The sequence below is a fragment of the Lytechinus variegatus genome, chromosome 5 (assembly GCF_018143015.1).
Source record: "Lytechinus variegatus isolate NC3 chromosome 5, Lvar_3.0, whole genome shotgun sequence".
In the NCBI taxonomy this organism is placed as follows: domain Eukaryota; kingdom Metazoa; phylum Echinodermata; class Echinoidea; order Temnopleuroida; family Toxopneustidae; genus Lytechinus; species Lytechinus variegatus.
The window spans coordinates 40,021,318-40,037,863 of record NC_054744.1 but is presented as its reverse complement, the minus strand read 5'-3'; the positions used below and the strand labels follow the sequence as shown (position 1 = coordinate 40,037,863).

Below are 16,546 nucleotides of genomic sequence, written 5' to 3'. Positions count from 1 at the left end.
TTGGAACAAAATAGGCTTGTGTAGAAAAAGAAAAATCAAAGAATAAGAATAAAGAAAGTTTGAGAAAAATCGGACAAATAATGAGAAAGTTATGAGCATTTGAATATTGCAATTACTAATGCAATGGAGATCCTCACATTGGCAATGCGACAAGGATGTGTGATGTCACTGATGAACAACTTTCCCTTTGGTGGACTATAAAATACCCTCAAAATGTCTCTTTTTGCTTTTTCTTGTGATGATACAAACTCTTCATCCTTGATGTATTCTTACAAAATATGTATTACATGCCCTCATGTAGAAAGAACACATGATCTATGGTTAGATGTGATAAAAGAGGCAATTCAAGTGAAATATATACTAAAGTAATGGGGAGAGTTGTTCACAAGTGACATCACACATCTTTGTCGCATTGCCAATTTGCTATCTCTATAGTAATAGTGATCGCAATATTCAAATGCTCATAACTTTCTCATTATTTGTCCGATTTTTCTCATTTTTTGTTGTTGATCTGTTTCTTTGATTTTTCTGTTTTCACACAAACTATCTTGTTCCAATGGTTTCATTCTCACTTAACAGTTAACACTACACCATTACCACCGCCACCAACACTACATGCTTACCATCTCCATCATCATCATTAGGCATACTCTTTTCGTGATTACACCCGACCACCACCTACGTCATTATGATTGGAAGTCGACAGGTGATCACAGCCACTACCACTATACACTCTAAAAACAAATCAGTCAAAAATGACTGATAAATAGGGTCAGCTGGGAGCAACTGTTATTCTAGTCATATTTGACTATTTTCTAGTTATATTTAACTAGAAAAGAGTTATTTCTGACTAGAATATATGTCAGAAATGTGAATATCAGTCATTGCCATATCAGTTGCTCCCAGCTGACTACTGGTCTAGTCAATTTGACTGATTTGTTTTAAGAGTGTACTGCAGCAGTAACCCGCCACCATCATCATGATCGTAATCATCTCCGGCAATAATAGTGACCAGGGCAAACGGTTTTACAACCACCACAACTCGCATCATCATCACCATCATCAGCATCACCATCATCATCATCATCATCAATATAACCAACACTACCACCATCATCATCATCATCACATCGTCATCATCATCGTTATCATCACTATCATCATCATCATCATCACCATCACCATCATCATCATCATCATCATCATCATGAATATAATATAACCAACACCACCACCACCATCATCACCATCGTCATCATCATCGTTATCATCACCATCGTTATCATCATCAATATCACAATCATCAATTTTTATTATCACCACCATCACATCATCAAATACATGAAATATCATCATCACCACCACCACCAATACACCATCTCCATCCTCATCATCGTCAACATTACATATATCACCAGGAACCTTATCGGAAGAAGAAAAAGAAGAATTAGAAGAAGAAGAAGAAAAAGAAGAAGTGAAAGAAGAAGAAGAAAAGGTGAAAGAAGAAGGATAAAAAGAAGAAAGAAAGAAGAGGGTACATGATAAATAAATTCCCTGACTTTAAAGCAAATTTTCACACACACACAAAGAGTAATCAGACAGTATCCTTTGATGATAATTTATTAGGAGACAAATCATTAAATTGGAAATAAATTAAGATATTACAAGATATCTAATTGCATAGACTGTACTGATGCATTATAATTTATTTCGAAAGCCAATATACTTGATGGAAAAAGTTATAGACTAAAATTTTAGCTCTCTTTTATATAATAACAATGTAGACACTGAATTATATCATCATTAAACTGATGTCACTATTTGTATTTATCATCAAATAAGAAATGACAATCGTCATGATCGTAAATAAAATGATATAAACACGTCTTGGAACAGACGAATATAATTATGATGACTAATGCATTCTTAACAATATACGCCCACTCGAATTTGAATAGATACTTTGTATGAACGACACTTATCAGAAATTCAAATAAAAAAATATTTTCTTGTCAAAATAAAAAGAAATGTCATTGAAAATTTGATTCAATTGATAGGCCTATTGGCAATAAGATAGTCATTTCTTAATAGAATTTTGATAGATTTGATAGGGAGTAAGACTCCATAGTCGGTGTAGAATATAAAGATACATAAAAATGAATCAATGAACGTGAAAATATTATAAATTTCTCTAAATAATTGATTTCCGACGGATAGGCCTACTGCTATCCTAGTAGTCGCAGTGCCTGACATGCATCTTCTTCCCTATCTCTCTCTCCCCCCCCCTATTTCTATCTACCCCTCTCCATCGTCCATCCACCCCCCCCCCCCTCTCCCTCATCTTTTCAGAATCACCATTACATGATATGCTTATCATTATTAAGTTCAATCCATAACGGAGGACTCGTCCTTGGTAACGTTATTGTATTACGATCCATAATGCTCTTGAAATTCATTAGCTTTACCAGGGAGATGGAAGAGATTACAAAAATGAGCCTTGCTTTTACTACATCTATATTTAGACCATAGTACAGACAAAGCCAGTAAAAAAAGCTAATTTGTCATCACAGTTATCGCCCAACAGTTTTGTCCTCCGACGGATCGACCTTAAAAAAAAATCATAACCGCATGCATGAAAATTCATACCAGACAATTAAGTTTGTAGCTAATGAAGGAAGATGCAACCGTCTATGTTTTATTTTTTGTCCAGTTTGCATATTTTGTAAGGAAGTTTGACAAAATATTATGAATTAGAATCTGAGTATAGAACAATATTTAAAAGATTTTTTTTTACATCAGAAATATAATTCAACTATTATGTTTCACAGAAATATCAAGTTTTCAAATTTCAAAATGGAAAGTTTTGTTAAAGCAATGATTCACGTATGATAAATACATTTAGAAGTGACTGTCAATAAAATGTATTTGATATCATTATAATTATGCGCTTATGACTACACGGCAACATAAAAAAATACACCGTAGGCCTATATATTATCATAACCAAAAGGGTGGATGGCATTGCTATGATAGTAAATTTTATGAAACGGGTCCCAATACTAGACCAACTGGTGCCAGAGCAAGCGGTCATAAATATTCATTATCACATAACCAATTAACACTGACCATTAAGTGATATTTACTAAAACAAATTATCTCTCAGGCTCTGTCTCCAGATATTGTCATTATTTTTCTGAGCCATGGCCAGTGTGACGACATCGCTGAAGTCTTGTTTCGTCGAAGCCCGTCTCAGATATCTGACTTTCCTCATATCTCGCCACCATTTCTCGATTCTCTTGGCGTATTCATCTTCGGTTTCGTGATCTTTCCTCTTCAGCTGATCAGCAGGTATGTCCATCTTCATTCGCTCCCTCATACGCTCGTTCTTTCGACGTCGTATCTCCTTGCGGAGGTCGTTGATGTCGGCACCCTGGGATGCGGCGTTTATGAGTTCCGCCTGCGTAAGCGACGTCAGCGTGACTTTCTTCTTCGGGCTGGGCGGGCGAAAGACTTGCTGTCTCTGAGCAAAGTCCCGATCGCGTTTGACCATTTCTCCTATTTCAGCTATAAGTTCATCTTTGCGGCGCTGAAGGTGCATCAATTGCAGCCCGTTTTCAATAACCATGAGGTTTCTCATATCCGTCCTCGTTCGTTCTTTTTTGATGGCATCCATGGCATCACGGAACACACTAGAGCTAGCCTGGTGTCCAGGGGATAAAGGTGTCCTACTGCGATCGGAGCTGCCGACACTTCGGGAACGTCTTCTCTCCATTTCTCGTTTGCTTTCTTCATGACAAGAGAACGTGGATGGCGACGACGACGAGGACGATGCTCGCATCCGAGATGGAACCGTCGACATGTTCAAAGTAGGTTTTATACCAACCTGGTCTAAATTGGGTGTACTCCTTGTCAATGCAGATTTATTGGGTTTCAACAAAGACCTTGTTGGTGGGTGTGTTCTTAAGGGTGTATCTGTGAAAGACTTTTCTCTGATCTTCGGTGCACTTTGAGAAGTCCTTTCTTTCAAGAAAGTTACACTTTTCTCTTTCGGGTTATTCACAACCTCCAACGGCGTATCGCATTTACTGTCAGATGCCACTCGACTGTCTGTACTCCGCTCGTGTCCATAAAAGGATCTCGATCTTCCACCTAGCGTATCATTAGTTAAAGATTGGATTGTTCTACAAGACGGAGCATCCTTCCCGCCACTTACCCCGTCTGGCGAGTCGATTCCCCTCGGACTTTCAACATCAGCTTCCTCGAGACTGCTCCTTTCCGCTGCAGCCAACCTCTTTGGTTCTTTCTTCTTTTTCCTGATGGTTTCTATCTCGGCAATCTGCGGTGCGGTAAGATGTGACTGCAGATGGGCTATTCGGTTGTCTCTCTTCTCCTGTCTGTTCCGGAGGAGTTTTTCGTTCAGCGCCATCAGCTTCAAGAAGTGCTGACGCTCCTGATCGAGGCTCTTCCAGGTGATCTCCAAGGAGAGTTTCTGTTGGTTTTTCTTCGACATCGACGTCCCAATCGATCTCCCACTCGAAGTGGAAGTATTCGATCGCATTTCATCCATTTTCACGTAAAAATGTCACGTTCGACGAATGAAACAAATTTGTATTCTTTCAAAATATTCAAAAATTATGATCTTACGAGTCCATTATCCAGGATTCTTCTCCGATGGATACTCATCTTCCGCGCGTAAAAGTATGAACAGCTTTTCCCGTATATTTTCTCATTTCCTTTTATATATATATAGAGCTCAAATAATAATGTCATTTTTATATTCACTCCCGTGGTGGCTAAATTCTAAATAACTCTCCGATTCATCAGCATATAGGTTTTGTTCAATATATCATGACTTTCCCGGCCTGTACTTCACGGTTGTGCCAAAATGTAATTTGCTTAATTAGCTTGGACTTCGGAATACAGAGTGCTCATCCGAAACAAGAAACCAACGAGGCTCAGGCGAGAGAGACTATCCTGCACCCTGGCTAATCAATTTCAGTCCAGTCTTTTTTATTCCATGGATATACACTGGCATTGATGAAGTTGTAATTGGATGATCTACCATGAATGTGATACATTATATCCCGTTGCTATGGTAATGGTATCACGCTTGAACTTTACGGGGATGGAATTAATGAGAAGGAATTCATATCAAATTCAATTCCATTTTTCATAATTGGATAAAGATCGATGTGATCATGTGAAGCTTCCATTCCCTATGCCAGCCATTTCGAGAGATTCGTTGCAAAATAATTCTTGTTTATTTATAAGCATCAGGTTTAATTGCTTGGCAATGGGCAGAAATTGAGAAGCACCAGGGGAATTGAACTTCATCTAAGCATAGATTTATATTTAACGATGAACAGACAGCGAGCTTGCAGAACTGTTTGATGAATAAAATTGATTATTCCTCCATTCTTCTTATGAAATTCGACGTCGTGTCAGTACTGTTCAGCTCCTGATGTTTGTTCTTTAAAGATGCCGGATTTTAACTCGCCTTAATCTCACCCGGATCGATCTGAAATAAAATCAAATATATAGATATAGAGTCTTGTCAATAGATGAGATGGGCAAACAGTACTTTATTTCTTTCAAGTAATCTAAAATATGCCTTGACTGAAGAATGATTTCTACCTATCTTCATCAATTTGGTAGGAAAGTCATCTTTTAAGAAGAAATGGCACAAGCACAAGTTCTGAAACGTGAAAAGAAATAGTAGAACAAATTTAGAAGACAATCCGTCCCTTACGTAATCAAGGTAAATTTGAGCAAGCTATTATCGATTATCATTCGATATTGACTGTTGTCTGCTGATCGACAGCCTGATGAGGAAACAATGTGAATTGACTACCTGAATACACATTATTTGTTCGTCTGGTAAAAGAGAACATTCAGATTTTGACATACTGATGTAAAAATTGCATCAAGATTCGTTTTATAAACCAGTAAATCCCGATGTTGTCAAAATAAACTTTGTAAAAAGGAAGATATTAAGAAATGATATGATGATAATATCGATATGGTGATGGAGACGATGCTGATGAAAGCAACGATAACGATGATGATGATGTTTATAAAGATAATAGGAGCTAATAATAATGATAATTGTGATAATGATGATGTTAATAATAATGATACTATACTGGGGTGTCAAGTATGACACCATCATGCAGTAGGACCACACCACACCTGATGTGTTAAAATTATTCCTTAGGGTTTGAACATAGCACCAAATGTTGTAAAAGTAATAACAACAACAGATGTTGTAATAACACACATTGGTGTTAAGCTAACTCCACAAATTTAACACCGGAGTAGTCAGTGTATTCCTTTGTGTACATCGGCCATCACCACTGTTTTTGCTGTGATACTTTGATTACTACTTTGTCTATTTTAAGTACTCTACTACTGATACTATACTACTACTACTACTACTACTTCTACTACTACTACTACTACTACTACTACTACTACTACTACTACTACTACTACTACTACTACTACTACTACTACTACCACTACTACTACTACTACTATACTACTACTTCTACTACTACTACTACTATACTACTACTACTCTAATTATCGACAACATCATCATCATTTATCGTCAACATCATGATAGTAATGATAACCTGAATCATACACGTCTACTCTACTCTTTGTCATTAACATTGTAAAAAATATTTTGGTAACATTTTACCCAGTATTTACCCAATGCGGGAAGCATATTGTCCAGTAAGATAAAAAAAAAATATGCACAATTACTTTAGAATGGGCAAAATTTCATCACACTGAATAAATAAAAATAAATAAATAAAATATATAAATAAATAAATTTCATCACTCTGAATAAATAAAAATGCCCCAAAAGAAATACCTAATGTTGGTTGGACACAGTACCCTGCATGCAGCACTTTTACCCAATGTTCTTTAGGAGTGCACTGCATTATCAGAGTAATGATGGACTTTGATTCGCTTTTAGAAGCCAAACTTGCTAGGATTTTCATTCCCAGATTAATCAAAGTCGATATAGGAGCACTATATAGGTTATCTTGTCACATAGAATCATGCTAGCTTTGGAATCATGTCATTTCTTCAAGTAACCGCATTAAATGTCCCTCGATATAGAATTTATTTAAACGAGTTATCAGATAGCAGTGCAACAGGGGATACCATGAATATTTGAAAAGTGAACATTATGATACTCGAAATGCAAATTAATTCCCTTATTAACGAACATTACCAACTTTAATTTAGAAATTTAATGATGCTAGGCTGGTTGAAGTCCACCAAGTCAGCAATTGTTCATGTTATAAATGATGACATGATTCAATAAACACATGTGCACACAATGTTGTTATCAACATCAACAAATACAATTGATAAGGATACATGTAGGATGTAGGCCTAGTTTGTGTGCTTAGCAGATCTAAGATTTCACAAAGTAATGCAGGGGTACGGGAGGGACAGAAAACGGTTTCATTTTGTTTGGCAATGGTTAGGGAAAGAAATGACGTCATATTCTGCAAGGGAAAAGGATAGACAGAAAAATGATATAGCAAACATGTTTAGCGACAAGCCTCCCTCCCCCACCCCCCGGAAGAAAGAAAGAAAGAAAGAAAGAAAGTAACAGAACTGGAGAGAAAAGGAAGGAAGAAAGAAAAGAAAGACATTGAGAAAGAAGGAGAGAGAGAGAAAGAAAGGAGGTTGCCATGGATCAAGACGCATGGCTCCAAGTGGCTTCTCTTAGATGCATTGGTATATATTTACCTGTCGGCACCCCCCCCCCCCGCCACTGGTGTGCATACGGGATGATATGGTGAAAGAGGGTGCAGATCTGAGATGTCAGCTAGAAGCCATCTGTCTTTAGATAGTTGTCGGGAATATGGAATAACTTGAATACCACATTTACATTCGGACCCCCCCATCTTGTGGCAGAATATTTTTTAAAGCCATATAACGTAAACATAATTCTGATATTTCGACATTTTTCAAAATCCAATTTTGTGACAATGAAATTTTGACATAATTTTCAGAAAATAATATGCGTCACCCTTTTCTCTTTCCTTTCTCCTTTTTTTTTGGGGGGGGTCCACGACCCACAAGCTCCCCCCCCCCCCATCTGTACTCCAGTGACTGGAACCAATTTGCACAAAAGATTGTTTCCTCAGTAATTGCGATCGCGAGGGAAGTTGGGTGCATGGTGGCAACCATTCATTGTCTTCTTACTTTTTCATAGTTGAATTCTCATGCAAATTGTTAGGGTTGCGTGTGTAATGGGCCAAACAATACATTCCCATAAATCATTTCAAGAAATAATTTTGTGTACAATGTCCCTTCTTTTCACAGATGAATGCGACCACGAATACTCACACACAAAATATGACTCTACAATTACTGCATTATATTGCCTACTGTATTGGTTGCCATAACTAGATGGCCCCTAATCCGAAAAATTTCATTGAAGCAAGTCCTGAAAATAAGGAGTGATTTTAAGATCGATCATCATGACATTAGATAATCCTCATCTTTCAAGATAAATCATCATAGTCGTTTCTAAAAAAAAAATGTATATGTCAATTCATATTAGTACCAACAATAAGAAAAGTTGTGGCAAAGATTTTTGTTAATTGCAGACAATATAAGGACCATTATTACACACTCGTTTAAAATATACACTACCATGAAAAAACATAAAACATCGATTTATGTTCTAACAATCCAAAATCCCTAGAATATACAAAATAAATGATATATATCAATATAGTCTCCAATTATAAGCCATGCTCAGAAGTCCTAAAAATAAGACATTCTTTACCTGGACCATACGATGATGACAAATTTAACTTTTAAACTTACCTCAAAATACCAAAGCAATCTTGTTTTTCAAGTATATATTCCAATATATTGATGTGCAATTGTGCCTTCTCAAAACCAAATTCAGCTCAACAAATGATCTAAACCTGCATGTATAAAGTATATACCGTGCATAATCCAAGCAAGTTTATTCACTTTCATTCGTATGTTTTTTTTCTTTTTCGTCTTGGCGATGCAGGTCACTTATTCACAAAAGCCTTAAATCAGGAGGAAATAATTTGCCCAAGCAGGCTATGACACAGAAAATCTTTGAGAGAATCCTTTCAAAATCTCAAGATGTATTATCATGCGATCATCCACTTCGGTTACACGCTTGCACTTTAGTGGGATCGTGGCGCGACGAATGAACACATAAGAAAAACGATAAGTCACGATGAAGTTCCGCTTTGGACTTTGGTCATAGAAGAGGGGGTTGCAAAAGTTAAAAAAGATTCATACTTACTGTACTCAATACTTAATATGGACTTGTCTTTAAATAAAAACTCATGCACCTAAATGATTGGTGGGCAATGCTAGTACAAGCTGCATTCTTGTGACCCGCCACGCACCACACCCCTCCCTGAATGCATCATACATGACTGCAACAGTACTATGGCAGAGGGGGAGGGGGAACCAGCTCCCAACCCCACCCCATGTATTTTTCAGTAAACGCAGGTAAAATAAATAAATAATCCTTACCATCTTAATATGAGGTTTTGCATGCCGGCCATGCACCAAATTCATCAACTAGGCACTCCATACATGCCCTGTAAGATTAATGATCGATCGTGTCTTCATGCACTTGTGATGGTCACTGCATGGTCTTTCTTTGTTGTTGGTAGATGTGTTGTGAAATAAAAGATGAAAGTTTATTATCGCGTCGGATAAAGTAATCCCTTGTATTTCAAACAAGCATATCAGTAACAGTTTGAATTACAGGTACAATAAAATTAACACCAAATAAAGACCTAAAACTTTCACCTACATTCTGTACTTATGGTGTACCATCGTACATTTGATAATAATGGGGGAAAAGTGAAGAATTATCATAGAAAGATGATTTGTTTGATAAAATAGTTCTAATATCTACTTCGACATACAAGCTCTTATTATTTTATTGAATTCAGAATTACATGTGATATATGGGACCATACAGGATTGCAATGGTGTCAACGACCCAATTTACACCACAAAAAATGTTGATATTTTAAAAAATAAATATCTAATTTTGTAATATACCATGACGTAATGTTACAAAATAATAAGTATGTAATCCTATTCCTTTTCACTTACTTTCTGTTTCGCCTTATATTTCTTTTGTTTGTCTTGGTCATGGAACTTTGGGTGTCCAGTGTCCCTATAAAGCCCACAATGTATATGCCAATGAAGGACTGTCATTGTACGATCAGTCAATTAGTACTGTTTGTTTATTATTCAATTTCAGATGAGAAGTAAAACAGATCGATGATATTGACCTTCCAACCACATTGTCATGATAACTACTCCCTTGGGACAGCAAATGTTAATCCCTTTTGATTATTCAAAGAGGCATTTCTCTTTATCAGGATTCCAAACACGTTTGGTCACATGATTGTATTGTTATGTTCGAATCATATGTTATATATGTTTAATCCGTTATTTTAAGGGGAGGGGGTAACTTTGTAAAAAGAAAGTTCATGTCAACAAAAAAGGGAGACACTAAATTTGTTTCGACATGCATTTGTCTCCTCAAAAATTTGACAAGAAAAAATACTAAATAGAAAAAAATAATGGCTGTAAATTTGACGCTAAAACGGTCGACGTTTACCAGTTTGGGGTATCAAGTTGGCGCGAACCCTTTTATGGCCATGTTTGTAAATTTAGGACTCCACTTATATATAATCGTTTGGTGTCGAACCCAGATAAGTGGGAGAGCGCGATGCATATTATAGTTTTGTAAAACTATATATATTATGAACCAGGTAAATTTCAGAGGAGAAATTACTCACGATGTGATTGGCATTTTAATAAAAATATGAATGAACGATCTACAATAACAGGTAAATTCATTAGGGGCGGATCCAGGATTTTTCAAAGGGGGGGGGAACATTTTCCTGAGAAAAAAAAATTGAAAAGCAAAAACAAACACAAAAAAGGGGGTTTTAACCAAAGATTAAGCGTATTACGTCCACGAAAATATTTGACAAGCAAATACAGAAAAAAGAAGAAAAATGGTTTAAACCAAAATTAAAGGGTATTTCATCCACGAAAAAAATTTGATGAGCAAAAAAAAATAAATAACCGAGGCCTTCACTTTCAAAGTGGGGGGGGGGCACATTTCTGTTTTAATGGCATTTTTACATTACAAATTTTGATTGTGCCTCTCAAAGGGGGGGGGATTGGGTCGGCTGTGCCCCCCCCCCCTTTGATCCGCCATGCTCTATACAGTATATACTATATAGTAACTTTATTATACATGAACACTGTTGATGTATAACACACAGCGACCGTGACTTGAATGTAATAAAACCATGGTCAGTGACTGGTCAAGACAATAGCAATAATCGATAAAAATCAATAACAAAATTGACCGTTTCATGAGTTGCTAGTGTTCACTTGCGAGGAGCCGAATTAGGTCCTAATATCGTCAGTAAAATCCTTTATCTTACCCTTTAAAAGTCAGCAGGGACACAATATCTATTAGCCGTTTGTATTTTGGATGAAAAGCGATCATGCAACCCTTTTTTAAACTTTACAAATCCCAGTTACTTTTCAGAAAAAAAATATAAAAGAAATGCCATGAAGAGCATTACCAAAGTTTAAAGAATAAAGCTCTGACATATTCAATCTGTTTTTCGAGGAATTAAGGCATTAATAAACTTTGATGAAATAAATTAATTCGATAAATAACCAAACGAAAATAAACTTTAAGGTCAGAAGGTTTTGTTTTTGGTGTATAATGAGAGAAAAAAAATAGAATCAAGGTTTTCAAGGTTTTAAAACATTTGCAACGTTTCCCATCAGCTAAAGTTTAGGTGGTACTTAATTTGATTTACCTTTCGGTATTTTTCTGTTGCCATGGAAGTTACCACTGATGACGATATGTGATCGTTTACAAATGAAATCAGTTTCAGACTTTATCCGGATGCCAAACAAATGTTGATTAAAATAAGAGCATTCGCGCTTCGAGTGTAAGGGGGAGTAAAAAATGAATAAAGTTTACGTGCCACGTCGGGTTATTCCCCTGTCCACATGCTTCTTATAGTAATATTTTCATCGATATATTTAGTGATTATTTCTTATATTTATTTCTTAAACAAACACTATAATATGTGTAATAAAAACCTTTAAAATATTTGCTTTTAATGGATTTAGGCCTAAAACAGGATAATGATGATGATGATAATAAATGATGATGACGATGATGATAAATGATGATGACGATGATGATGATGATGATGATGATGATGATGATGATGATGATGATGACGATGATAATGATAATAATAATAATAACTTGGCAGGTAAAGTGTTTACAGGTGTGGACTGTTTTACAATTAATCAATAATCAATCAATTTCAAACTCAAGATATACAAACTTATCAAAAGAAGTACATCCCTTTATCTTAAGACTGATTTGAATAGTCATCTACTTCAGCTACAAGTTACAGGTGATTTCACTATTACCAATAAGTCTACTTTTAAAAGACATTTGTCATTGAATTTTACAAATCAATGATGGTAAGTGTTCTTTTGTCATTTTAGTGATATCTACACCTGTAACTAGTGTGATGCTATTGTCAATGATTGTATACCTTCCCCTCTCCCCATAGATGATGAAGTATGTATCATTCTCCTATATAACATGGAAGCTCCATTATCGGCTGAGTGTAAGACCTTCAAAGGTTGAGAGACAATTGCTTTTGTTGGACCACTGTTTACCCTAATTGTTAGGCCAATTCTAGGTCCACTGTCACATTGATTTTGGTCAGGGGCCATGTTGGTTCTATTGATTGTGATATAGAATAATATTGATAGTCATGGAATACCTTTGTCATCGATGAATGATAAGTTTCGTGTCAGTTCATATCAGGCGGAGATCAGTGTATTTTGATACTTTAAAGTGTGAAAGGAACAGAGTTTGTTCCGGAAAAAACTAAGAAGAGATTTACAAAGGAGTCGATATAATCTAATTTTAGAACATGCAAATTGAAGTCGCGTCGTCAACAGAGCATGCTTGGGCGTCGGTCACAACTTTGAAAGCCGAAAAAATAGTGTTTTGGGCCGGGGAAAGGGGCACGAACACTAGCGTACCTAAGGGGGGGGGGCAGGGGGCAGACTGTCCCCCCCCCTGACGAGTCACAACTCATGCAAGTGATAAAGAATATGCAAAGAAAACCGACGTGTGCCCCCTCTTTTGAAATTGAAGACCTTTTTTTTTGCTTGTCATTTTTTTCTGGTACGAAATGTCATTTATTTGCGGTTGAAGACCTTTTTTTTTGCTTGTCAAATTTTCCGCGGACGAAATATCCTCCAAAAAATTTGCCCCCCTTTTTGAAAATCCTGGGTACGGTGCTGGGCACGTATAATATACCCTAGTACCACAAAATGAACAATAGAGAGGATAAGAAAAATATAATTCGACGTGGTATTATTCAGCGTGTTTAATAATTCCAAAGTGACGTATGGCGTATTTCTGACGTATTTCAACCTAATCAATTTTTTCAAGTTTATAGTTGTTTCACAGAATCTTGATTGGAAATAATATCATTATTTTTTTATTGACTATAGTTGAAAACATCGTTAAGATCCTTTACACAGCTAAAAATACGCATTATTTAAGCTTGTCACTTTAACAAGTTGTTTAAACATTTTTGTAATTGTTTGAACTTTTTAAACAACTTGTTTCGAAAGTGTAAACAGTTGTTTAAAAAAGTTTAAACAATAGTTCTTAAAGTGACGGGCTTAAACAACGTGCTTAAATTTTAAACAGCGTTTTTACAGTGTACTGAATAATGGGCATTCTCATAGACCTACAGTATGTTGATTTTTCCTACATGATATTTTTTTTTGAAGTATAAAGTGAAAAAGTAAAAAAAATAAAATAAACCCCCCCCAAGAATGAAGAGTATAAAAAGAGAGGTATTTGGGAAATATACGTATACAATTCAATTGAGGAAAAATAATGATGTCCGCCCTCCCCAATCACAGCAACGCCTCTGATTTGTCATTAGTGACAATGCCACACTTTGTAGTTTTCACACAATGTTTAGTATTAATAACGTATGCAGTTTAATGTGGATATTATATACTTTAAAGGTTTAGGTTTCAACAAATAATGAGAAAAACGAAATTAACATGGTTGTAACATGATTGAACAGCTTATGCCTGGGGATCGCATGATAAAATAATTTGGTATTCCCCTTTGGTATAATCGGTATAGACCCTTACGAAAAATATTAGACCCACATGAAAAATAAAGTTGTGTAAGAAAAGGGCTCATGTAATAAAATACCGGGAAGGAAACGGTGATGGAGGTTTCAAAAGTATATATAATATGAAGAAAAATATCAATAAAGATATAAACATATTTTTAAATGAAATAGGGCATTAAAGTCGAGTTGTGAGGGAAGAGAGGGAGAGAGAGAAAGAGAGAGAGAGAGAGGGAGAGGAGATCCGTGTATTAGTGTGTTACGATCTGGTTTACCATTATGAATATATTAAATTGCTCTCTTAATCAAAAGAAAGTTCAAACAAATCGGAAAAGGGAGAAAATACAGCAGTGTACGAATCGTTGGCAATAAAAATTAGAATTGAACAAGGTTGTTTAAAATCTAAATAATAATAATAATGATGAAAAAAGTAACACATGACAAAGCGCACTTTCGATGATCATGGCGCTTCAGAGCAATTAAGAGAGAAATCATTTTTATTCAAAATTTAAACAACATCAGTCCATATATTAGACAGGTAGTGTATATTAATCAGGTAGCATAGTGTAATAATTTGCATAGCTTACCAAGACCATGATTCAATCAAAACTGGCAGACAATGTCTATGTAAAGAGATGCATAATTTTCCATGAAGAATCGATGGTTAGTATATGCTTAAAGAATCCACTGAGTTATTTCGGAGGAGTTTGGTCCAAACAAGGAGCTTCCAACTTTCCAAAGACCACTGAACTGCAACTCGTGAGCCACGATAGTGATTGCTAATTATGCAATGTTGAGTTCAATACCATGGCGACGATTGACCATGACTGTCTATCGTCTGCTTGCTCGAAATCAAAGAGGAAATCGTCAGCGCAAGCAAAAACATTCTCACTTTCACCAACTTGTGAACATGTCTGAAGGTCGGAAGAGAAAAACCATACGACAATGAGTGTATTTGCTTCTTAGTGGTTGCTTGGAGTTAAGATCTGAAAATCCTCGCTGTCATTTTGACTTCACTTCTCTCTTGAAGTACTCCTGAGGAGTGAATAAATAGATGACAGGCTGAGAGCGAGAGTGCTGGAAACAATAGAAAGCACTTGTCATTGCGTTTGTATTTAACTCCTTTGTCACGATTGTGGGATTTTGACGTCACTTGTTTAACTTTCACCGCGTTGTATGCTTGTTATAAAATGGCACCCTGTATTAATGTTGCTGCTATATAATGTCTTCACAAGTTATCAGACAAAAATAATAATAGATAAATAAATGGTTGGGGTTTTAATTCAGAGTGAGGGTGAAAGTAAGATGGAACTTCTGGGAAAGGAATGTCTAGATAAGAGGGAGTAAGTAAGCGTGGGGGAGGGGGTGGTGGTGAATGGGGAGATGGGGTACGTGGGTGGGGATCAAGACAGCCGGGGTAATAGAGTGTCGGGCGCTTATCTTAAGTTTTTAAAGACAAAATTTTCCATATTCTGCTTCATAACCCCCCCAAGAAAATCTTATATTTCCATCTTCATCCGATCTTTTAAGCAAAGCGCTGGTTTAGTGTCTGTAAATGAAGTAAACATTAATTTTCAATGTATTTAAGTTGATCTTGTGGTTAATATGAAACACCGTATTAGAGGCTTCTCCACGAAACCTGTAAGGTACATCTTTAAGAGGTAATTCATAATTGTAGTGTTTTATAAAAGGGATTTTAATATGCCCTTTTCAAATTACAATCGTTAAATTAATACATACATCCATGGGTGTCGATCGGAGATTATGATTTGGGGGGTGACTGACACAACTATTGTTCTCTGTGAAGATTTTTTTTTGTGGGGGGGCAGTGGCGTAATGATTCCAAGATATTTAGGGGGCCAGACATAGCATATAGGGAAAATATAATACAAACAATATGTGAGTGAGCGATGTGTGCGAGAAAAAAATAACACTTTCAAAACAAAAATCTAATTTTGTGATAGATTTTGGCATGATATTTCAAAAAAATTCTTATTTCACCTTTTTTTATTATCCCATTTCTTTCGTCATTTCTTGGTCTTGGAACTTTTCCAGCGTGCACGTGTGTGTGTGTGCGTGCGTGGGGGTAATCCTTAAAAGGCTTGTATATAGTTTTACAACAGGACTATAGGCACTTCGTAAAGACTAAATCAATAATGCGAGCGCGAAGCGCGTGAGCTGATTTTTTTGGAAAAATTTTGGCCTACCTGAAAATGAGCCATTTTGAGGACTCTTGTCGGTTTTCATGACTATTTACCTTTTATTCAATCTTAATT

The 16,546-nt window shown here is 36.1% G+C and overlaps 1 protein-coding gene across 3 annotated transcripts; it reads right to left on the bottom strand.

The window, feature by feature from the left end:
- Positions 1–2,927: 2,927 nt before the first annotated feature.
- LOC121416134 (KH domain-containing protein akap-1-like) lies at positions 2,928–15,312 on the bottom strand. 3 transcript variants are annotated; one of them, XM_041609605.1, is made up of 2 exons: positions 14,858–15,312; positions 2,928–5,518 (listed from the first exon to the last, which is right to left on the bottom strand). In XM_041609605.1, exon 2 carries the CDS (start codon positions 4,565–4,567, stop codon positions 3,143–3,145), a length of 1,425 nt encoding a protein of 474 aa, XP_041465539.1. In that variant the 5' UTR covers positions 4,568–5,518; positions 14,858–15,312; the 3' UTR covers positions 2,928–3,142. The 3 variants fall into 3 exon arrangements, with proteins under 3 accessions (XP_041465539.1, XP_041465537.1, XP_041465540.1); XM_041609603.1 differs by lacking the exon at positions 14,858–15,312 and adding an exon at positions 9,559–11,086; XM_041609606.1 differs by lacking the exon at positions 14,858–15,312 and adding an exon at positions 8,863–8,981.
- Between the last annotated feature and the right edge of the window lie 1,234 nt (positions 15,313–16,546).

Excerpts from the sequence above, each read along its gene's own strand:
- LOC121416134 (XM_041609605.1), bottom strand. The coding sequence starts at position 4,567 with ATGGATGAAATGCGATCGAATACTTCCACTTCGAGTGGGAGATCGATT.